The following is a 20,099-nucleotide window of genomic DNA, read 5'->3' as shown; positions in this document are numbered from 1 at the left end:
CAACAGTAGTCCCTTACTACCACTTTGGTGGTGTTTCAGAGGGAATGAAGGTTAATATTTCAGTCTGTGTTTACTTAGGAATTCTTGACTCATTGATACTTTAATTCTTTTTTTTTTTTTTAAGTTTATTTATTTTAGAGGGAGAGAGCATGGGAGGGGCAGAGAGAGAGAGAGAGAGAGAGAGAGAGAGAGAGAGAGAGAGAGGAATGAGAATGAATCCCAAGCAGGCTCCGCTGTCAGCCTGGAGTCTTATGTGGAGTTCGAATTCATGAACTATGAGATCATGACCTGAGCCGGAATCAAGAGTCGGACGCTCAACCAACTGAGCCACCCAGGTGCCCAATACTTTTTTTAAAGTGGAACATTTGGGGCGCCTGGGTGGCGCAGTCGGTTAAGCGTCCGACTTCAGCCAGATCACGATCTCGCGGTCCGTGAGTTCGAGCCCCGCGTCAGGCTCTGGGCTGATGGCTCAGAGCCTGGAGCCTGTTTCCGATTCTGTGTCTCCCTCTCTCTCTGCCCCTCCCCCGTTCATGTTCTGTCTCTCTCTGTCCCAAAAATAAATAAACGTTGAAAAAAAAAAAAAAAGACTAAAGTGGAAAATTTATTGGAATGTTTAAGTTGAAAAAAATTCTGAACAATTAAGCATAGAAGGTAGAGAATGAAGTTCACTTGCTTTCCCCTTTCTCATCCCATTACCCAAAGGTAACTGTCAGTAGCTTGCATATCAGTAAATTGTAGTTAACTGTCAAAGGCTTGCATATTTTAGGCATTTCGCCTATGCATATATGCACAGGTGTGTGTGAGCGCACAAGAAAAATCTTTTTTTTTTTTTTTTTTTTGAGACATGAAGCTGTTTATTCCTTGGTAAATCCCCCTTGGTGTCTAGAAGTTAAATGGTGTCATTCACAGAATAAACAGGGCAACGTTGAGTCACCTGATTAACCTGTTGTGCAGAGAACTAGATAAATGTTACACAATCATTTACTTGTGTTTACTGGCAAGTTGCTGTGTCCTTTGCAAGCTGGGCTAAGCTTTAGGCTAAGCTAGTGCTTTCAACAGTGCATTTCCTGACTGGTAGGAAATAAAAGGATTTGTTCTCACCCACTCCTTCACCTTCAGGCAACATAAAACCTTTAGAGACACAAGGTGACAAAGTTAAGACTTGCTCATTAAAAGCTGGGTTGTGTTTCTTCCCTGTGAAATGTGGTGTCAGGATGCCTGGTCTGTTAAAACCCTGTCTCCCACTGTGTGCAGTGCATAAGATTTTTATACACCTTAATTGCCCATTGTTTTCCCTTGCCTGATGCCAAAATTCTGATCAGTGCCCCAGTTTTGGTAAGGTTATTGAGCTGTACCCATGGCATGAAACTGGTTTCTCTGTAATACTGTTCTCTTTCTCTCTCTTTTTTGTTTTTATTTATTTATTTTGAGAGAGAGGGCACGAGCAGGGGAGAGGCAGAGAGTGAGGGAGAGCTGTTCTCTGACTTACTCTTCACCTCTACTTGGGAGATGTAAATTCTGTCCATCTTTTCACCTGAGACACAGATATTTGAAAAGCCGAGAGGGTCAGATAGCTGGAGGTTGCTGAGGTGTTTACACCAAACTATTCCTTTTGTAACAGATGGAGACTTTTGAAAGCTTATGAATAGAGTTTTAAAAATAACTACTAAAATAAAACACTGGAGCTGCTCATTGGCAGTAGTCCTTGCCTTTCTAATGATTGGGCTGTAGTGTAAACCCCTTTTGTTACATTCAGAGATGATGCTGGATTTCTCTCATCTGAACATACTGTGCGGTGCAGAATGCTATTTATTAGAAGGACAGATGGTTATTTTCTGGGGATTGCTGATAGAGCAAGGTTTCCCCTCCCAGAGTATTATTGCTAAAGACCTAGATAGCAGGTTTCTACTTCCCATTCATTCTATTTCTAGAAGCAAGCAAATGTTCTCTAATTGCAGGCTTGGGCTGAATGCCTCAATAGTGTTTCCCACTGTGCTAATTGGAAAAATATAATTCTCAACTAACTGTGTCCTGCTTTGCAAAATAATAGTTGGCAGCCGAGTTGCCAGTTTGGTTCCTAAAGCGAAGTGGTACTTTTATGTTAGCTGTAAGGATAATGTACCTTTGGAAATTCCAGGAAGAGCTTATGCTGTGTACAAGTACCATTAGAGATCAAACTTCGGGGGGTGCCTGGGTGGCTCAGTCGGTTGAGCGTCCGACTTCGCTCAGGTCACGATCTCACGGTCCGTGAGTTCGAGCCCCGCATCAGGCTCTGTGCTGACAGCTCAGAGCCTGGAGCCTGCTTCAGATTCTGTGTCTCCCTCTCTCTCTGGCCCTTCCCCCGTTCATGCTCTGTCTCTGTCTCAAAAATAAATAAATGTTAAAAAAAAAAATTTTTTTAAATAAAAAAAAAAAAAAGAGATCAAACTTCGGCCCATAAGAGCTCAGTGCCTAATGGTATCTTTATCTAGGAACCTTTATTAAATTTAATTTCAATTAAAATTTTTTTGGGGGGGGCAGGTTCTGGAAGTGTTAGTCAATATTTTCCATTAGTTGAGTGGTCCTATGATGGGCCTTGTGTGTGCCTTATTGATTTGGAAGGGAGATAATTTTCTTTTAGCTAAGGTCTCGGCCTCTGGCAGGCTCTCCGTCGACATCAAATATGGTTGGCCTTGCCAGCTTTTTGGAAATACTGTCAGCTTGTGTGTATAGAGTTGATGTGATACTTCTGTTTAGAATCTTTGGATTTTCGCAGAGTTCACTCTCTAGTATAGAGTCACTCTCTAGTATAGAGAAGGGCTTTAAATTCAAAGTTTCCATTGGAATCAGAGATCTTAAAGACAGTTGATTGCCTCATGTGTACAGTATAGAATAGTGGTTAGGAACATAAGATTTGAGCCAGATTTATCTGGGTTCTAATCCCGGCTCTAGCACTTGCTAGTTGTGTGTATCCTGGAGGCTGTTTCTAAGCCTCAGTTCCCTTGTGTAAAGATGGTGATAATAATGGTACTTATGTCACAGGATTTTCATGAGATTTATATGAAATAATGCAATGTGAAGTGTGCAATGCCTGGCACTTCATAAGCACTTTGTAAATAGGGTTTATTAACTGATCTCATCCTCCAAATAAACATATGTAATTTTCTTGACACGGTAATTTTCAATTGACATTAATTCTGTAGATACCTTTCCTTGACTGGTATGACAATATTCCTTGACTATCCCTTTATTTCTTAAGTCTGAAATAAAGGATTTAATTCTGGTGGAGTGTCTTTGAAGAAAAGTATATAGGACTCTGTATAAAAGGGAATAGGTTAAACTGAATGAAAGGGAATCCTAAGAACAGAGAAGAAAGTTTATTTTTTTCCCAGGTGAAAGAGGCCCAAGGACTGTTACAGTGGCATCATGGTCATCAGGGTAGAAAGACTTTCTGTCTTGCCCCATCTTCAGCATGTGATTACTACCTCAGGACTTGAAGACCCAAACGTATCATTTTTCTCATTATTGGTAATATTTTGATCACTCAGTCCCCATAAGCAGGAAATAGCAAGTAGTTTAGATGCCTTAGGGAAGATATGTGCACATCCTGGAGGGTGGGCTCTAAGCCCCCCTCTTGGTTCTAGTTTCTGCATCTGAATCCAGTCAGAAGAAAGAAGTCATGGGTGCTTTAACAGAGAATTTAATAAAAGAGTTAACTAGGTGTAGAGTGTTAACCTGCAACTGAAATGGCAAAAAACAACTATGGTATCGTGGAAGTAGCAGCTACAGAGGCTGGGGAAATAAAGATAAGATGGTGGAATTATGAAAACTTTTAGAAGCTTGGAGAAGAGACCTTGTGAAGCTGAAACTCTGACCTCTGAGGAAGGGTTGCTGTTGGCTGGTGCCAGGTCTGCACCAGTGAGGAGGGCATGCTTAGTGACTAAGGTATGTGAAAAGGCGGATTCTGTGAGGGCTGAAAAGCTGCAGACAGTATTCAGCTGCTGTACAGAAGGGAACTGCTGCTGTTGTAGTCAAGAAATGTGAGGGTGACCCTCACAGGAATAGGAAGCCAGCAAGAAGTAGGTTCCTTCGCCTGTGGTCTCCTCAGCCCCCGCTAGTGACAGACTGCAACAGGGAGGCAGCTGCAAACAAATGCCTTCTGGCCAGTCCCAGCCCTGGTGTCGCCACAAAGCTTATAGGCTCTGAGGTGTGAGAGCTTAACCAACATAGGGGTGTCTGCCAGATATCTCCATTTGACTTGATTTTATTAAAAATATTTTTTTCTAGATTTGATTTTCAAGTAATTTCTACACCCAGCGTGGGGCTCCAACTTCCAACCCCAAGATCAGGAGTCGCATGCTTCACCAGCTGAGCCAGCCAGGCACCCCAGATTTCTCCGTTTTAAAAGAATCTTTGGAATTAATACCTGATCGCTGGAGTAAAAGTGAGATTGTGTGACTGTCTTGTGCCCTAGCAGTCTTTCACCCAGTTGCCTTAGTATTCCCTGATGAATCTTGGCATCAGTTATCACTAAGATGGTTGTAAAATGGTGATTTTTCTATTTTTCTCATTCCTTGTGTGTTTATTAGTTGGTGTTCTTTGGTGAAGGAGAGCTTTCTCTTCTCCCTCATCACTTTCCCTGGGAAATGTGGTTTTCATTTGGGTGGCCACATACCCTGCTAAGAGCTGGAGTTGTAATACTAAGTAAGAGCTGGGATAGAACAGACACTGGTGTAGGCAGCTAGCATTCTGTCACAGTTCCTGGCCTAAGCAGCCTTAATACTGCAGTTGAATCTATAATTGACCTGAGTTGTAAAAGCTTCAGAAAAAGTAAGAAGGAATTAGTGTTTTACATATGGAAGGATGTGGGAAACAGCCTGAATTCACCCATAGTCTCTGGTGTTTTCAGGGTCATTCCTCATTCTCCTGAGAGAACTAAATGGGTCAGTGGTTCATAGCCACAGCTGTACCTTGGACTCGCCTGGAGAGATGAGGCCTGGGTTCTAGCCAGGGGCATTTTGGGATTTCATAGGTATAGGTGTGACCTGGGCATCAGAATCTCTATCGGTTCCAAAGTGCTTCTAGAGTTGAGGGCTCTGAAACAGGCAGCCTAAATTGGTCACATGGGATAAATTTGTATTCTCTGCTCCATTCCATTGGACAAGAATGAAGGAACTGAACTAGGTATTGGCATGCCTTGCTTTCAAATCAGCACTTTGAAAAATCTGCCCACTGTTCGCATTTGACCATGTGGTATATTTGTAATTTGACTTTTCTCCTTAAAAAAAAAAAAAAAAAATGGGGGGGGGGCTCAGTCGGTTAAGAGTTCGACTTCTGCTCAGGTCACGCGGTCCATGAGTTCGAGCCCCACGTCAGGCTCTGTGCTGACAGCACAAAGCCTGGAGCCTGTTTCGGATTCTGTGTCTCCCTCTTTCTCTGACCCTCCCCTGCTCATGCTCTGTCTCTGTCTCAAAAATAAATAAATGTTAAAAAAAATTTTTTTTTTTTTTTAAAGTTGTCAAAATCCAACCTGACACGGCTAGTCAGATCCAGGCAACCAGATTTAGAGTGATTCTTAGGACTTTAGTCACAAATTCATTTGAGCGTCTATAAAAGCGGAAACACCTTTTTTGTATCTTATGCACGGGGTGAAGGAGAGACTCCCAAAGGTGAGTACATATAAGGGGTGGAATGTCTGAGGAAAAATGACAGAAGTTGCTACTGTGTATGGAGCCTTTGCCACATCCCCAGCAACATGCTACATATTCACTATAAAGTAGGTCTTTAAAACTTTTAAGGTTTGATGTGAAATATTTAAGACATGGAAAAGGTTCTGTAAAGAATGAAATAATGAATACTTTTTACCCACAGTGTAACTTAAGGTTCAGGTCCTTAGGCGCCTGGGTGGCTCAGTCAGTTAAGCATCTGACTCTTGATTTTGGCTCAAGTCATGATCTCATGGTTTGTGAGGTCAAGCCCCACATTGGGCTCTGTGCAGACACCTCAGAGCCTGCTTGGGATTATCTGCGTCCCTCTCTCTCTGCCTCTCTCTCTCTCTCAAAAATAAATAAAAAAAAGGTTCTAGGGTCTGGATTGTTTTCCCTTTGTTCCACTTAGAGCCACTAACTACTTGTGTTCATTATTACATAATAATAGATACCCAGAGCTACAGCTAAGATAGAAACTGAAGGGAAGACATTTGTTACCCTACGTGGATATTGACAAATATGTATATTTAATGAATTTCAAAATTTTAAAGCCACTCAATACTGCTGTTTGGAGTTCACTTTTCTCATGTTCTACGAATAGTACATTTATAAAATCAACTACCCGTGACTTCCAATCTACTATTTTCATTTTTCCATTTCTGTTCTAGTCCTTGCTATAACAGAATATTTATTTTTTGCAATGTTTAGTTTTGAGAGACAGAATGCGAGCAGGGGAGGGGCAGAGAGAGAGTGGGAGACACAGAATCCGAAGCAGGCTCCAGGCTCCAAGCTGTCAGCACAGAGCCTGATGCGGAGCTTGAACTCACGAACCACAAGATCATGACCTGAGCTGAAGTCGGACACTTAACCAACTGAGCCACCCAGGCGCCCCCAGAATATTTAAATTTTTTTTTTAATTTTTAATGTTTATTTATTTAAAAAAAATTTTTTTTTCAACGTTTATTTATTTTGGGGACAGAGAGAGACAGAGCATGAACGGGGGAGGGGCAGAGAGAGAGGGAGACACAGAATCGGAAACAGGCTCCAGGCTCCGAGCCATCAGCCCAGAGCCTGACGCGGGGCTCGAACTCACGGACCGCGAGATCGTGACCTGGCTGAAGTCGGACGCCTAACCGACTGCGCCACCCAGGCGCCCCAATGTTTATTTATTTTTGAGACAGCACAAGCAGGCGAGGGGCAGAGAGAGGAAGGCACAGAATCCGAAGCAGGCTCCAGGCTCTGAGCTGTCAGGACAGAGCCTGATGCGGGGCTCGAACCCACGAACTGCAAATCATGACCTGAGCCGAAGTCAGATGCTTAACTGAACAGCCACCCAGGCACCCCTGGAATATTTAATTTCTAATTAAATATGTAATTATGAAATAGATGCAATTTAGATTTTCTGTGTCATCTTTAGAAAATTTTTTTCAAGGGGAAGTCAATATTAGGGTAGTACAAAATTAGTCCTACCTCACATTGATTTAGCACTCATTTTGCTTTCACTCATTACAATAATTCAGGAAGTTACATATTACAGATGAGAAGAGTAAGACATTCTAAGGGTTAGGAAACAATCCAAGGTCACAGTACACTAGGGAATATGACATTATGGTGATGGAGAAAGTTAAAAGGGACATTTTATCTGGGGGCCGCAAAGAATAGATTCAACATGCGAGGCGGGAGCCTTCCCAAATCTGAGCTCAATGGACCACTAGATGCCAGTTGGACTGCTCCTACAGTGGAGGAGTGCTAAGAAAATGAGTGAAGGAGTGTGGAAACGTTGGCTGTGTGCTTTGGCGATAGCTCCTTCAGAAAATTGCAGCCAGCAGAAGATCTGGATACCATAAAGGCAATGCCACTGAGACTTCTGCATGTGCTTGGAGAAAAGAGTCCTTACTAAAACCTGTGACCTGTGCTTTCGGGGTCCTCAAGCCCATACAAATAAGTGAAAGAAAACTGAAGAACAGTGAGGTTGTTGTTGGCTTAGTAGGTGGTAGATGGAGATGCCTCTATTCCCCACTTCTGGGGTTTTATTGCTAGAGTCTTGAACCCTATTTTTTTTCTCTCTCTAATGTCCGTTCATTTTTGAGAGCAAGAAAGAGCGTGAGCAGGGGAGGGCAGAGAGGGAGCTCAGAGCTCCAGGCTCTGAGCTGTCAGCACAGAGCCCCATGTGGGGCCTGAAGCGTGAGATCATGACCTGAGCCAAAGTCACACCCAACTGACTGAGCCACCTAGGTGCCCCTGGAGTCTTGTACCCTTAATGAGGTCTTCCATATCAACCATATGAACCAAGGTGGAGTGTTGGACTAAAACAGTCTGATTTGTAAGAATAGTTACAATCATCTAGACAATGCTGCCATTTCCTGCACGCGGTGCGGTGCCTGCAGCTCTGGCCTTCCTGTTACAAACCCATGGTCTGTAGCAGCTTGGTCTCCCCTGACCACAGGAGGAAACTGTGATGGTGCCATGACAAGCCTGAGTTTGCCCACACCCTGCGTGAAAGAGGGGACTCCCCACTCCCACCTTGCAGAACTTTCTGTCAAACGGCAGAGTTCACTGGCCTACTTGATATAAAATTTCTGGTACAAGCAGATGAGAAATCTGCTTTGGAACGAGAGAGAGAGAGAGAGAGAGAGAGAGAGAGAGAGAGAGGCTGTTTCTGGAATTGCCTTTGTGAGGCTGCTGGGCTAATACTAGGGGCTTGCTTCCTGCTTGGTTCTCCCGAGCAGCCCTCCTGGCGCCACAGAATAGCCAAGTACCTCAGGATGGACAGTGGCCATTAACAGGCAAGCCTGCATCACCAGGGCCCTTTATGCATTCTGTAACTTTTGTCCCAAGACACAAAACACTGCACACAGCCCCCGTCACTTAGAGCTTGTATGTGCCCTTTATTGAGGGACTGGCTGGAATAGGCAGTGAGAGAGAACCTGGCTTTGCCTGCTGTTGGGGTTCTAGTTCCTGATTAGGTCACATGTATTTCCTGGGCCTTTCTTTAGCCTTACACTGGGGTGGACAAGGGCTTTTGAATCGTGAGCTTGGGAAATAATTACAAGAATGTTATAAAGACAAGTGATGTTATGGGTCCATCTAAGATTTAGGAGGCAAATTTCCTCCAATGACAGAAAGATTTATCACCAGATTTCAAGGTCTAGGCTCCAGGCTGCTTCCCTTCCAGTTCCTTCAGGAAGAGGTGCAGTGGACACTTTAGGACATCTCTGTAGCCATTCCCTGCTCCCTTTCCCCCTTCCCAGCAGCCCCAGATCTCTGGCGGGGGACATAAGTGGTTCCAGCTCTAGGCCAATGAAGACAAGCCAATTCTGTCTTCTTCTAGGATGGTCATGTGAACAAGTGTGGTCTAATCAGAGTGGATCTCAGGACTTTTGGGGGGGATTTCTGCTGTGTGATTATCACCACAATGCAAAGGGAAGCATGCAGCAGCCCCAGGTATCCAACCAAGATGCTGCTAGCAACAAGAAAGTGCAGAACCAAGGATAGAAATAGATACTTGTAACATTGCTGAACAACTGAAGGAAGGCCTCCCTGCAGACTTTTCCATTACGTGGGTCTATACATTTCTCGTATTGTTTAAGCCAGTTTGAGTCAGATTTTGTTTCTTGCAAACTGAAACCATCCTAACTGGTACCTGTGAAATGCCAGTCACTACTTTGAGCTGTTGTCCCTGATGTAGAGGAGGGACAACTTGGGAATCATGGCCTAAGTGCTTCTGAGAATTCTAGAACCCCTGGGCTGCAGGACTATGGGAGAAGGCAGCCCTGACTTGTTCATTCCAATAGTCCTAGCAGAGGTGGACCCCTTCTTCCCAGAGGTGAGGAAGGCCTAAATGACCTGTCATCAAGCAAGTTATGCCCATGTGGGTGTGATTTGCCCACTGGGCTTAAAGGACTAATTCCCTATAGGGCTATATTGAATTACTCAAGATCAAGGGAAGTCTAGATACCCTGTAAATAATTACAAGTGTCCCACCATCCTTCCTCTGTCCTTACTTAATACCAGCAGCTCAAAGCACTGCCCCTTCTCCAATTTGTGTTTTCCATCATTCCTTCCCTTTGGGTCTAACCAGATGATCCTGGGGATGTGGCTTCCGGGTGCTATCAGAGGCCTTTTCTCCTATCAGCCTCAGGCAGTTGTGTGCCTGCCTGCCCCACCCAGTCTGGGACTCCTTGACCGGAAGGTAAGGCTTCCTTTGCGCCAGATTCTGCTTAGGTCCCTTTTGTTCCTTTCCCACCTAGTTGATCAATTAAGATTAAGTATCCTCTGTGAAAGACAAACTTTTGACAAATGCATTTCTTTTTTTTTTTTTTTTAAGTTTAAATTTTAATTCCAGTTAACATACAGTGTTCTGTTAGTTTCAGGTATACAATATAGTGATTGAACAATTCTATATGTTACTCAGTGCTCATCATGATAAGTGCACTTGATATCCCCATCATCTATTTTACCCTTCCCCCCATCCACCTCCCCTCTGGTAACCATCAGTTTGTTCTCTATACTTACGAGTCTGTTTATTGATTTGTCTCTCTTTCTCTCTTTTTCCCCTTTGCTTGTTTTGTTTCTTAAATTCCACACAAGAGTGAGATCATATGGTATTTGTCTTTCTCTGACTGACTTATTTCGCTTAGCATTATACTTTCTATCCACCCAAGTCATTGCAAATAGCAATATTTCTTTCTTTTTTATGGCTGAATAATATTTTCCAATATATTCCATTATATGTATGTATACACCACATCTATACATACATGTACATATATACACATTATATTCCATTATATATGTGTGTATATATATGTGTGTGTGTGTATGTGTATATACGCACACATATGTATATATCTTACATCTTTTTTTATCCATTCATCAGTTGATACTTGGGCTGTTTCCATAATTTGGCTATTATAAATGATGCTGCTATAAACATAGGGGTGCATGTGTCCCTTTGAATTAGTGCTTCTATATTCTTTGAGTAAATACTCTGTAGTGTGATTGCTGGGGCATAGGGTATTTCTATTCTTAACTTTCTGAAGAACCTCTGTACTGTTTTCCATAGTGGCTGCACCAGTCTGTATTCCCACCAACAGTGTAAGGGGGTTCTTCTTTCTCCACATCCTTGCCAACACCTGTTGTTTCTTGTGTTGTTAATATTAGCTATTCTGACAGGTGTGAAGTGATATCTCATTGTAGTTTTGATTTGCATTTCTCTGATGGTAAGTGATGATGAACATCTTTTCATGTGTCTCTTGGCCATCTGTATGTCTTCTTTGGAGAAATGTCTGTTCATGTCTTTTGCCCATTTTTTAATTGGATTATTTGGAAAACACCATTTCTTAAGTGTTTCTCTAAATTTGATTATTTTAGATTTTGCATATAAATGATGTCATGCAATATTTGTCTTTCTATGCCTGGCTTATTTCACTTAGTTCTCCAAGTTCATCCATGTTATTGCAAATGGCAGAATTTCCTTTTTTTTTTTTTTTTTTAAGTTTATTTATTTATTTTGAGTGAATGAGAGAATCCCAGGCAGGCGCCCTGCGTTGTCTGTGTGGAGTCCGATATGAGGTCTGATCCCACAAACTGTGAGATTGTAACCTGACCCAAAATCGAGAATTCGTCCCTGGGGTGCCTGGGTGGCTCAGTCAGTTAAGTGTCTGACTTTGGCTCAGGTCATGATCTCACAGTTTGTGAGTTCCAGCTCTGCATTGGGCTCGCTGTTGTCAGTGCAGAGCCTGCTTCGGATCCTTTGTTCCCCCCTCTCTCTGCCCCTCCCTAGCTTGTGCTCTCTTGCTCTGAAAAATAAATAAAAGTATTTAAAAAAAAAAAAGTCAGTTGTTCAACCTACCGAGCTACCCAGGCACCCATGGATTTCCTTTTTTAAGGCTAAGTAATACAGTATTCCATTATATATTTTATATATTATGTGCATATATTATAATAATGGAATAATATATATATATATAAGATATATATCACAGTTCTTTATCTAGTCATCTATCAGCTGACACTGGTTGTTTCCATATCTTGTCTGTTGTGAATAGTACTGCATGAACTTGGCAGTACAGATATCTTTTTGAGATGCTGATTTTATTTCCTTTGGATATATACATGGAAGTGGGATTGCTGGGGGCACCTGGGTGGCTCTGTCAGTTGCGTGACCAACTCTTGATTTCAGCTCAGGTCATGATCCCAGCGTCATGGGATAAAGCCCCATGATGGGCTCTGCATGGAGCATGGATCCTGCTTGAGATTCTCTCTCTCTCTCTCTCTCTCTCTCTCTCTCTCTCTCTCTCTCTCCCCTCTCTCTCTCTGTCTAAAAAAAAAAGAAAAGAAAAGAAAAGAAAAAAGAAAAAAAAGACGTGGAATTGCTGGATCATAGGGTAGTTCTATTTTTAATTTTTTGAGGAATCTCCATACACTTTCCCATAATGGCTGTACCTATTTACATTTACCATAGCAGTGCCCAAGAGTTCACTTTTCTTTACACCCTCGTCAACACTTATCTCTTGTCTTTTTTTTTTTTATTAAAGACTTTTTTTTAATGTTTGTTTATTTTTGGGAGAGAGAGAAGACAGAGCATGAGCAGGAGAGGGATAGAGAGAGAGGGAGACGCAGACTCTGTAGCAGGCTCTAAGCTCTGAGCTGTCAGCACAGAGCCCAGTGTGGGGCTCAAACTCATGAACTGTGAGATCATGACCTCAGCCATGGTCAGACACTTACTGACTGAGCCACCCAGGTGCCCCTCTTGTCTTTTGATGATAGCCAACCTAAGAGGAATGAGGTGATATCTCATTGTGGTTTTGATTCACATTTCCCTTGATGGTTAGTAATGTTGAGTTCCTTTTCATATATCTGTTGGCCATTTGTATGCCTATTCAATCTCTTTGACCATTTTAAAACTGGACTATTATTATTATTACTATTGAGCGTATGACTTCTTATATATTTTGGATATTAACCCCTTATCAGATATATAGTTTGTAGAGCTATTCTCTGGTTCTGGAGGTTTGTGTACTCCCACTTGTTTATTTTTAATTTTGTTGCCTGTGCTTTTAGAGTCATCAGAAGAATCATTGCCAAAACCAGTGTTGAAGAGCTTGGTCCCTATATTTTCTTCTAGAAGTTTTACAGTCTTAGGTCTTATATTTAAGTCTTTAACGCACTTTGGGTTGAGTTTTATATATACTATAATATAAGGGCCTAATTTCATTCCTCTGCATGTGAATATCCAGTTTTCCTAATATCATTTGTTGAAGAGACTATCCTTTCCGTATTGTGTATTTTTGGCACCTCTGTTAAAAATAAATTGACCAAAAATTAATTGGCCATTAATTGATCATATATTGGGTTTATATCTGGGCTTTGCATTCTGTCCCATTGGCCTATGAGTTTATTTTTATCCCAATCTCATACTGTTTTGATTACTATAGCTTTGTAATATAGTGTGAAATCAGGAAGTGTGATGCCTCTAGCTTTGTTCTTCTTTCTCAAGATTGCTTTGCCTATTTGGGATGTTTTCTGGTCCTGTACAGATTTTAGGATTGTTTTTTATATTTTTGTAAAAACTTCTATTGGAATGTTGATAGGGATTGCATTGAACCTGTAGATTATTTTGAGTAGTATGGACGTTTTAACAACATTAATAATTCTGATCTATAAACACAGGCTATTTTTCCATTTATTTGTGTCTTCTTTAATTTCTTTCATCAGTGTTTTATAGTTTTTGGTGTACAGATCTTTCACTTTCTTGGTGAAATTTATTACTAAGTATTTTATTCTTTTTGATGCTATTGTAAATGGGATTGTTTTCTTAATTGCTTTTTCAGATAGTTCATTGTTAGTGTATAGAAACACAACTGAGTTTTGTATGCTGATTTTGTGTCCCACAACTTTACTGAAGTCATTTTTTTGTTCTAAATATTTTGTTGGGATTTTTAGGATTTTTTTAAAACATTAATGTTTATATATTTTTGAGAGAGGGAGAGAGCTCACATGGGAGGGACAGAGAGAGAGGGAGACAGGATTTGAAGTGGGCTCCATGCTGACAGCAGAGATCCCGATGCAGGGCTTAAAAACTCACAAACTGTGAGATCATGTTCTGAGCCGAAATCGAGAGTCAGACGCTTAATCGACTGAGCCACCCAGGTGCCTCTTGGATTTTTTATATATAATATCATGTGGTCTACCAACAATAATTTTACTTCTTCTTTTCTGATTTGGATGCTTTTTGTTTCCTTTCCTTGCTCAATTGCCGGCTAGCACTTTCAGGACCATGTCGAATACAAGTGAGCATTCTTGTTTTGTTCCTGAGGAACAGTTTTCAGCTTTTCACCATTGAGTATGATGTTAGCTGTGGCTTGTCATATAAGGCCTTTATTGTGTTGCGGTGCATTCCTTCTATACCCAATTTGAGAGTTTTTATCATGACAGTACATTCAATTTTGTCAAGTGCTTTTTCTGCATCTACTGAGATTGTTTTTATCCTTCATTTTGTTAATGTGGTGTATCATGTTTATTGATTTGCATATGTTGAACCATTTTTGCATCCCAGGGATAAATCCCACTTGATCATGGTGTACAATCTGCCCTCCCCCCCAACTTTATTGGGATACAGTTGACATATATGCATGATCTTTTAAGTAGGCTCTGTGGAATTTGGTTTGCTAGTATTTGTTTTCTTGTGATGAGAACTTTTAAGATTTACTCTCTTAGCAACTTTCATATATGCACTACAGTATTATTAACTGTAGTTGCCATGCAAAACATTACATCCCCATGACTTATTTATTTTATACCTGGAAGTTTATACTTTTTAAAGGCAAAGTCTTTTTTTTTTTAATGCTTATTTATTTATTGAGAGAGAGAGAGAGAGAGAGAGAGAAAGAGAGAGAGAGAGAGAACAGGCAGGGGAAGGGCAGAGAGAGAGAGGGAGAGAGAGAATCCCAAGCAGGTTCTGTGCTTTCAGTGCAGAGGCTGACACAGGGCTCATTCCCATGAACTGTGAGATCCTGAATTGAACTGAAATCAGGAGTTGGATGCTCAACTGACTGAGCTACCCAGGCACCCCTGGAAGTTTGTACTTTTTGACTGTCTTCACCCACTTTGCCCACTCCCAGGCCCCACCTCTGGCAACCACTAATTTGTTCTGTGTATCTATGAGCTTGGCTTTTTTTTTTTTTTTTTTTTTAGATTCCACATATAAATGAATGAGATCATATGATATTTTGTCTTTCTCTGTCTGACTTATTTCATTTAGCATAATACCCTCAAGTTTCATCCATGTTGTCACAAATGGTAAAATTTCATTCTTTTTTATGGCTGAATAATACTGCCATATTATTCTTTTGTATTATTCTTTTGTATTATTCTTAACATATAAAGAGCTATTAGAAATAATGAAAAAAAAGATAATAGACTACAGTAGAAAAATGAACAGTGAAAATATATGACTAGCAAGGTTATTAAGAAAAGAAATATAAGTGGTCAATAAACCCCTGAACAATGTTTAATTTTAGCAATAAGCAGAGAAATACAAATGTAAGGGTAGGTACTTTGTTTACCCATGAAACTGGAAAAAATGAAAAGATGATAAAACTCCATCCATGTTAGGAAAGTTGGAGAAATGGGTGCTCTCATGTGTTGTTGAAGGAATGTAAAGTTACATCATTTTGGGGGGCAGTTGTCAATATTATAAGAAAAACTATCACCAAAGTATTCAAGAAAGAAAAGAAAAACCTACAAAACCTCTCATTGTAGCACTACTGTAATAGATATAAACTGAAGAAAAATGTCAATGCCCAATAATCAAGAGACAGTTAAACATCCACTCAGTGGAATACCATGGAGTCATCAATGATAATGTAGCAATTGCAGAAAGGATAGTTCACTGAGATGAATATTTACTATTTATTCAGAAGGGGAAAAAAATCACAGAATTTTTAGTAAAAGAAAAAAATCATGTATTTATTTGAAAATAGAAAAAAGACCAAGTAAAGACAGCAAGCAGTTGATGGGATTATCTCTGGTTGGGGGGAACTGGATTATGGGTTATTTTTTGTGTGTGTATTTTCAGATATTTCTAAAAGGTGCTACTTTGCGATAAGAAATGAATGTTATCTTAAAAAATTTTTAAGTTTATTTTGAGAGAGACAGAGACAGCATGAGCGGGGGAGGGGTATAAAGAGGGAGAGAGAGAGAGAGAGAGAGAGAGAATCCCAAGCAGGTGTCCATATTGTCAGCAGAGAGCCTGATGCGGGACTCAAACCCACAAAACCGTGAGATCATTATCTGAGCCAAAACTGAGAGTCAGACTTGCTTAACCGACTGAGCCACCCAGGTGCCCCTGTTATCTTAAAAATATTAAGCAAAATGGTTGTAGAGTACTAGCCAGGTGCTCTGCCAGGGGTTTGCAGTCTTGGCTTCTGGTCTTTGGACCAGCTCCCATTCTTCCTCCTCTGTGGCCTTGGTCTTCTCATCTATAAAATGTGGATTGGATGAGGTAGGCTCTCAGATGCCTACAGTATCTGCTGCTGCTGTCAAAGGCTGATGAATCCTGTGAAGATTTTGTGCCAGAACATTCCCTCATTCTTATCCATTAAGAGTTAGCAGTGTGGGGGGCGCCTGGCTGGCTCAGTCAGTAGAACATGCGACCCTTGATCTTGGGGTTGTGAGTTCAAGCCCCAGGTTGGGTGTAGAGATTACTTAAAAATAAAATCTTAAGAGGGGCGCCTGGGTGGCTCAGGCGGTTAAGCGGCCGACTTCGGCTCAGGTCATGACCTCGCGGTCCGTGAGTTCGAGCCCTGCGTCGGGCTCTGTGCTGACAGCTCAGAGCCTGGAGCCTGTTTCAGATTCCGTGTCTCCCTCTCTCTGACCCTCCCCTGTTCATGCCCTGTCTCTCTCTGTCTCAAAAATAAATAAACGTTAAAATAAATAAATAAATAAAATCTTAAGAAAAAAAAAGCAGTGTGGGCCTTAAAAGTTTATGACAGATAATTTATAAAATATTTACAAATGTTGCTTCCATCACTCGGGTTTTGGCCAAATACAAGGTAGAGAGGTGTCAGGGCCCATTTTAGAGCTTAGCAAGCTGAAGTCCAGTGAGAGGGACATCATTCAGGTTTGATGCTTTCCTGTCCAGGGCCGCTTTAACTGGACTCTGCTAACCCCTGGGCCTTTGTGTGTACAAGGAACCCAGAGCTCCTTTATTATTAAGTCACTGCTGAGGAAAACTGGACAGAGTGTGAAGGGGAGAAGGAATCTGTGAATGACGGAGCAAAAGTTTTATCAATGGAAAAGCTAATTTAAAAAAGATATTCAGAAGATGCTGCTGCAGCCAAAAAGTCCCAAAACTCCTGGGGAAAGGATTATCTTGTCCTGTTGGTGGGTCATCAGGGGATATCATTTAATTTGCTTCAGGTTTCAGATTCTTTGTTCTCCTCGTTGTGGGAGGGAAGGTGGATTTGGACTACCTGACACATTCAGCTGAAAAATGCCCATGTTTTGTCTGACAGGGATTTTCTGAGCCTGCCTGGGTGTGCCTACAGGCTGTGAGGTGTAGGAGAAGGAAACAGAAGAAATAAGGTTGTGATAACTGACCATCTGAATAGCTCTTTACTGCACCTTCTTGGATTTCTAAATTAGCCCTGATAGAAGTATAATGGGAACTGCACATAATTGCGACAGGTCTAGTAGCCGCATTTTGCAGAGTAAAAAGAAACAGGTGAAACGAATTTTAATGACATAGTGAATTTAAGCAAATATCAAAAATATTATTTTACCATGTAATCAATATGAAATTATTGAGAGCTTTATATTTGCTTTTTGGTGCTGAGTCTTTGACATCTGGTGTATATTTTATACTTAGACCACTCCTCAGATCACACCAGCCACACCTCAAGTTCTCCATAGCCCCACCTGGCTGGTGGCTGCCATCCCGGGCAGTGCAGTTCCAAGCTCTACGAGGTAGGCAGGACTTATCCCCCCCCCCCCCACCCCCCATCCCCTTAAAGCAGGAAAAATAGAGGCGCAGAGGGCCCACAGGTGTGCCTGGCAGAACGAGGACAGACCCAGCCTTCCCTCTCCTCCTTAGCTGCTCCTCCCATGATACCTGCTGTCCTCTACAGCCCGAGGCACAGTCCCGGCCTCTTTGGAGCTCACAGGCAAGCAGGGGAGACAAAACCAATTCAGTTCTAGTGCAGTGACAAGCGGGATAGTGCAGCAGGGTTCAGAGTAGGGAGGGGACCCTGGAGGCTAGCGGAGACAGGTCAAGTTATCTCTCAGCAGCAGGACAGCCTGGGCTGTGGGTCTCGGGTGAGTAGGTCTCCCTGACAAGCCGCTCAGATAACAGATTCCTGGAGACCTTCTTGAGGACCCACCTGCCAATCTTCCTAAACCTTAGTGTTCATCTGTGCACAGCATTTTGTGTTTCTGTGAAGCTTGGCCCCTCTAGAGAGACTTAAAATGCCCCGTAGAAAGAAGAAAAGGCATCCATAAAAATAATGATAGTATTAATATTATAGGATGATAATATGTGTGCATTTATGATATGATAACATGTATATATTATCATATGATGACAGTATGTATCTACCAGAGTACTATTTCCCCAGCATTCTTGGGAGGCAGGTTGGATACACATTTTTCCCTGTATTGAAGGACTTCCCCTACTGTTCCCAGGCCAGTGAGATCTTTAGGGGACTGTCCCCATTCCAGGGTCCTGCTCTCTGGCTGGGGTCTACAGGCTGGTTTTCCCTGGACGTGGCCAACCCAGAGATTATTTGGTATGATCTATGAATTTTGGTGATTTTTTTAAACTATTTTTAAAGTTTAGAGAGAGAGTGAGCACAGGGCGGGAGGGGCAAAGAGAGAGGGAGAGAGAGAATCCCAAGCAGGCTCCACACTGTCAGCACAGAGTCCAAGGTGGGGCTCCAACACACGAACTGTGAGATCATGACCTGAGCTGAAATCAAGAGTCCAACGATTAACTGACTGAGCCACCCAGACGCCCCTCTAATGAACACTGCATTACAATAAAAGCAACTACCTACCAAACATGAACTCATAGCTCAAGCATGTAAGCCAGGAGATAGAGCAAGGTGCAGGTTACCCAGGCAGAGATAGTGCTGCTGAGCAGAGCAGGAGACCAAGAATGGAAACACCATGTGTGAAACCAGCCCTCCGCTCACCATAGGGACCTTCCACGATGTCTCCACAAGTGCCACAAAGATATCATAGCCAATTCTATGACAGAGACACCCCTCTCTCTGTCCAAAGAGTTTTGTCTGTGAATTAGATTTTCAAAGTGCTTTTCTGAATTGGTATAAAATTTTACAGCCTGACCTTGAGCCTGGAAAATAATATGTTCCCTGTCTTGAAAGTTGCTGTGAAGATCAAGTGTGATGATTTAAGTGAAAGCGCTGTGAATCTTAAGGCTACAAATACACGTAGGTTGTCAATGTGCTTAATGAGCATTATTAATTTTCTTTTCACTTAGCTGCAACTGCCGTTAATCTTTGGAGCTTCTGAGAATATTCTCATCAAAAAGCCCTTGCAATCTTAAATTCCCTGGATAAAAATATGAATCTGCCCTTGGCCCAAAGCCTATCTTCTTGTTCTAACATATATATATATGGATATCTATATAGATATCTATATATAGATAGAGCTATATATATATAGATATCCATATATATATATATATCCATGTGGAGCAGCCAGGCACTGGCTGGAGCTGGAACTCACAGTAACCTCTCCTTCTTGACTGCTCCTCTTTTACCATCAGGGTAAGAAAGGCGTTCCTCACATCCTTTTTAAAAAATTTTTATTTTTATTTTTTTTAATGTTTATTTTTGAGAGAAAGGAAGAGAGAGCGCGAGTGAGCACAAGTGGGGGAGGGGCAGGGAGAGGGGGACGAAGGATCCCAAGCCGGCTCTGCACCGATAGCAGTGAGCCCGATGCGGGGCTCGAACCCACTAACTGTGAGATCGTGACCTGCGGTGAAGTCAGACGCTCAACCAACTGAGCCACCCAGGTGCCCCTAAACATTTTTTTAAATTGAAGAATAGTTGAAATATTATATTAGCTTCAGGTGTGCAGCATGGTGATTTGACAATTATACACATTATACTATGCTCACCGCGATGAGCGTCGCTACCATCTGTTGCCATGAGAAGTTGTTACAATCTTACTGACCATATTCCCTATATAGTACTCTCCATCTCCATGATTTATTTATTTTATAACTGGAAGTTCGTACCTATCTTTTCTGTACTGCTCCGCCTCTCTAGATGCGCTGCCCAAATGAGTGCCCACACACCGTTTTGAAGTCAGGTGTTAAGGACAGTTCCTGCCGGGCCTCCCTGCCTCTCGCCCCAGGACCTGCAGATCAAGGATGATGGGTAGGGC

At 41.9% G+C, this 20,099-nt stretch overlaps 1 protein-coding gene across 1 annotated transcript in view; it reads left to right on the top strand.

Moving 5' to 3' along the window:
* Positions 1–9,444: 9,444 nt before the first annotated feature.
* NT5DC4 (5'-nucleotidase domain containing 4) overlaps positions 9,445–20,099 on the top strand; it is a 46,761-nt gene continuing 36,106 nt past the window's right edge. Inside the window, 4 exon segments of the mRNA XM_047854456.1 lie at positions 9,445–9,513; positions 9,769–9,879; positions 17,560–17,657; positions 19,029–19,138. Coding sequence (XP_047710412.1) covers positions 9,445–9,513; positions 9,769–9,879; positions 17,560–17,657; positions 19,029–19,138 — 388 coding nt within the window.

The sequence above is a fragment of the Prionailurus viverrinus genome, chromosome A3 (genome assembly GCF_022837055.1).
Source record: "Prionailurus viverrinus isolate Anna chromosome A3, UM_Priviv_1.0, whole genome shotgun sequence".
Lineage (NCBI taxonomy): Eukaryota > Metazoa > Chordata > Mammalia > Carnivora > Felidae > Prionailurus > Prionailurus viverrinus.
The sequence above is the reverse complement of the archived record's forward strand: the minus strand, read 5'-3'. Positions and strand labels throughout refer to the sequence as shown.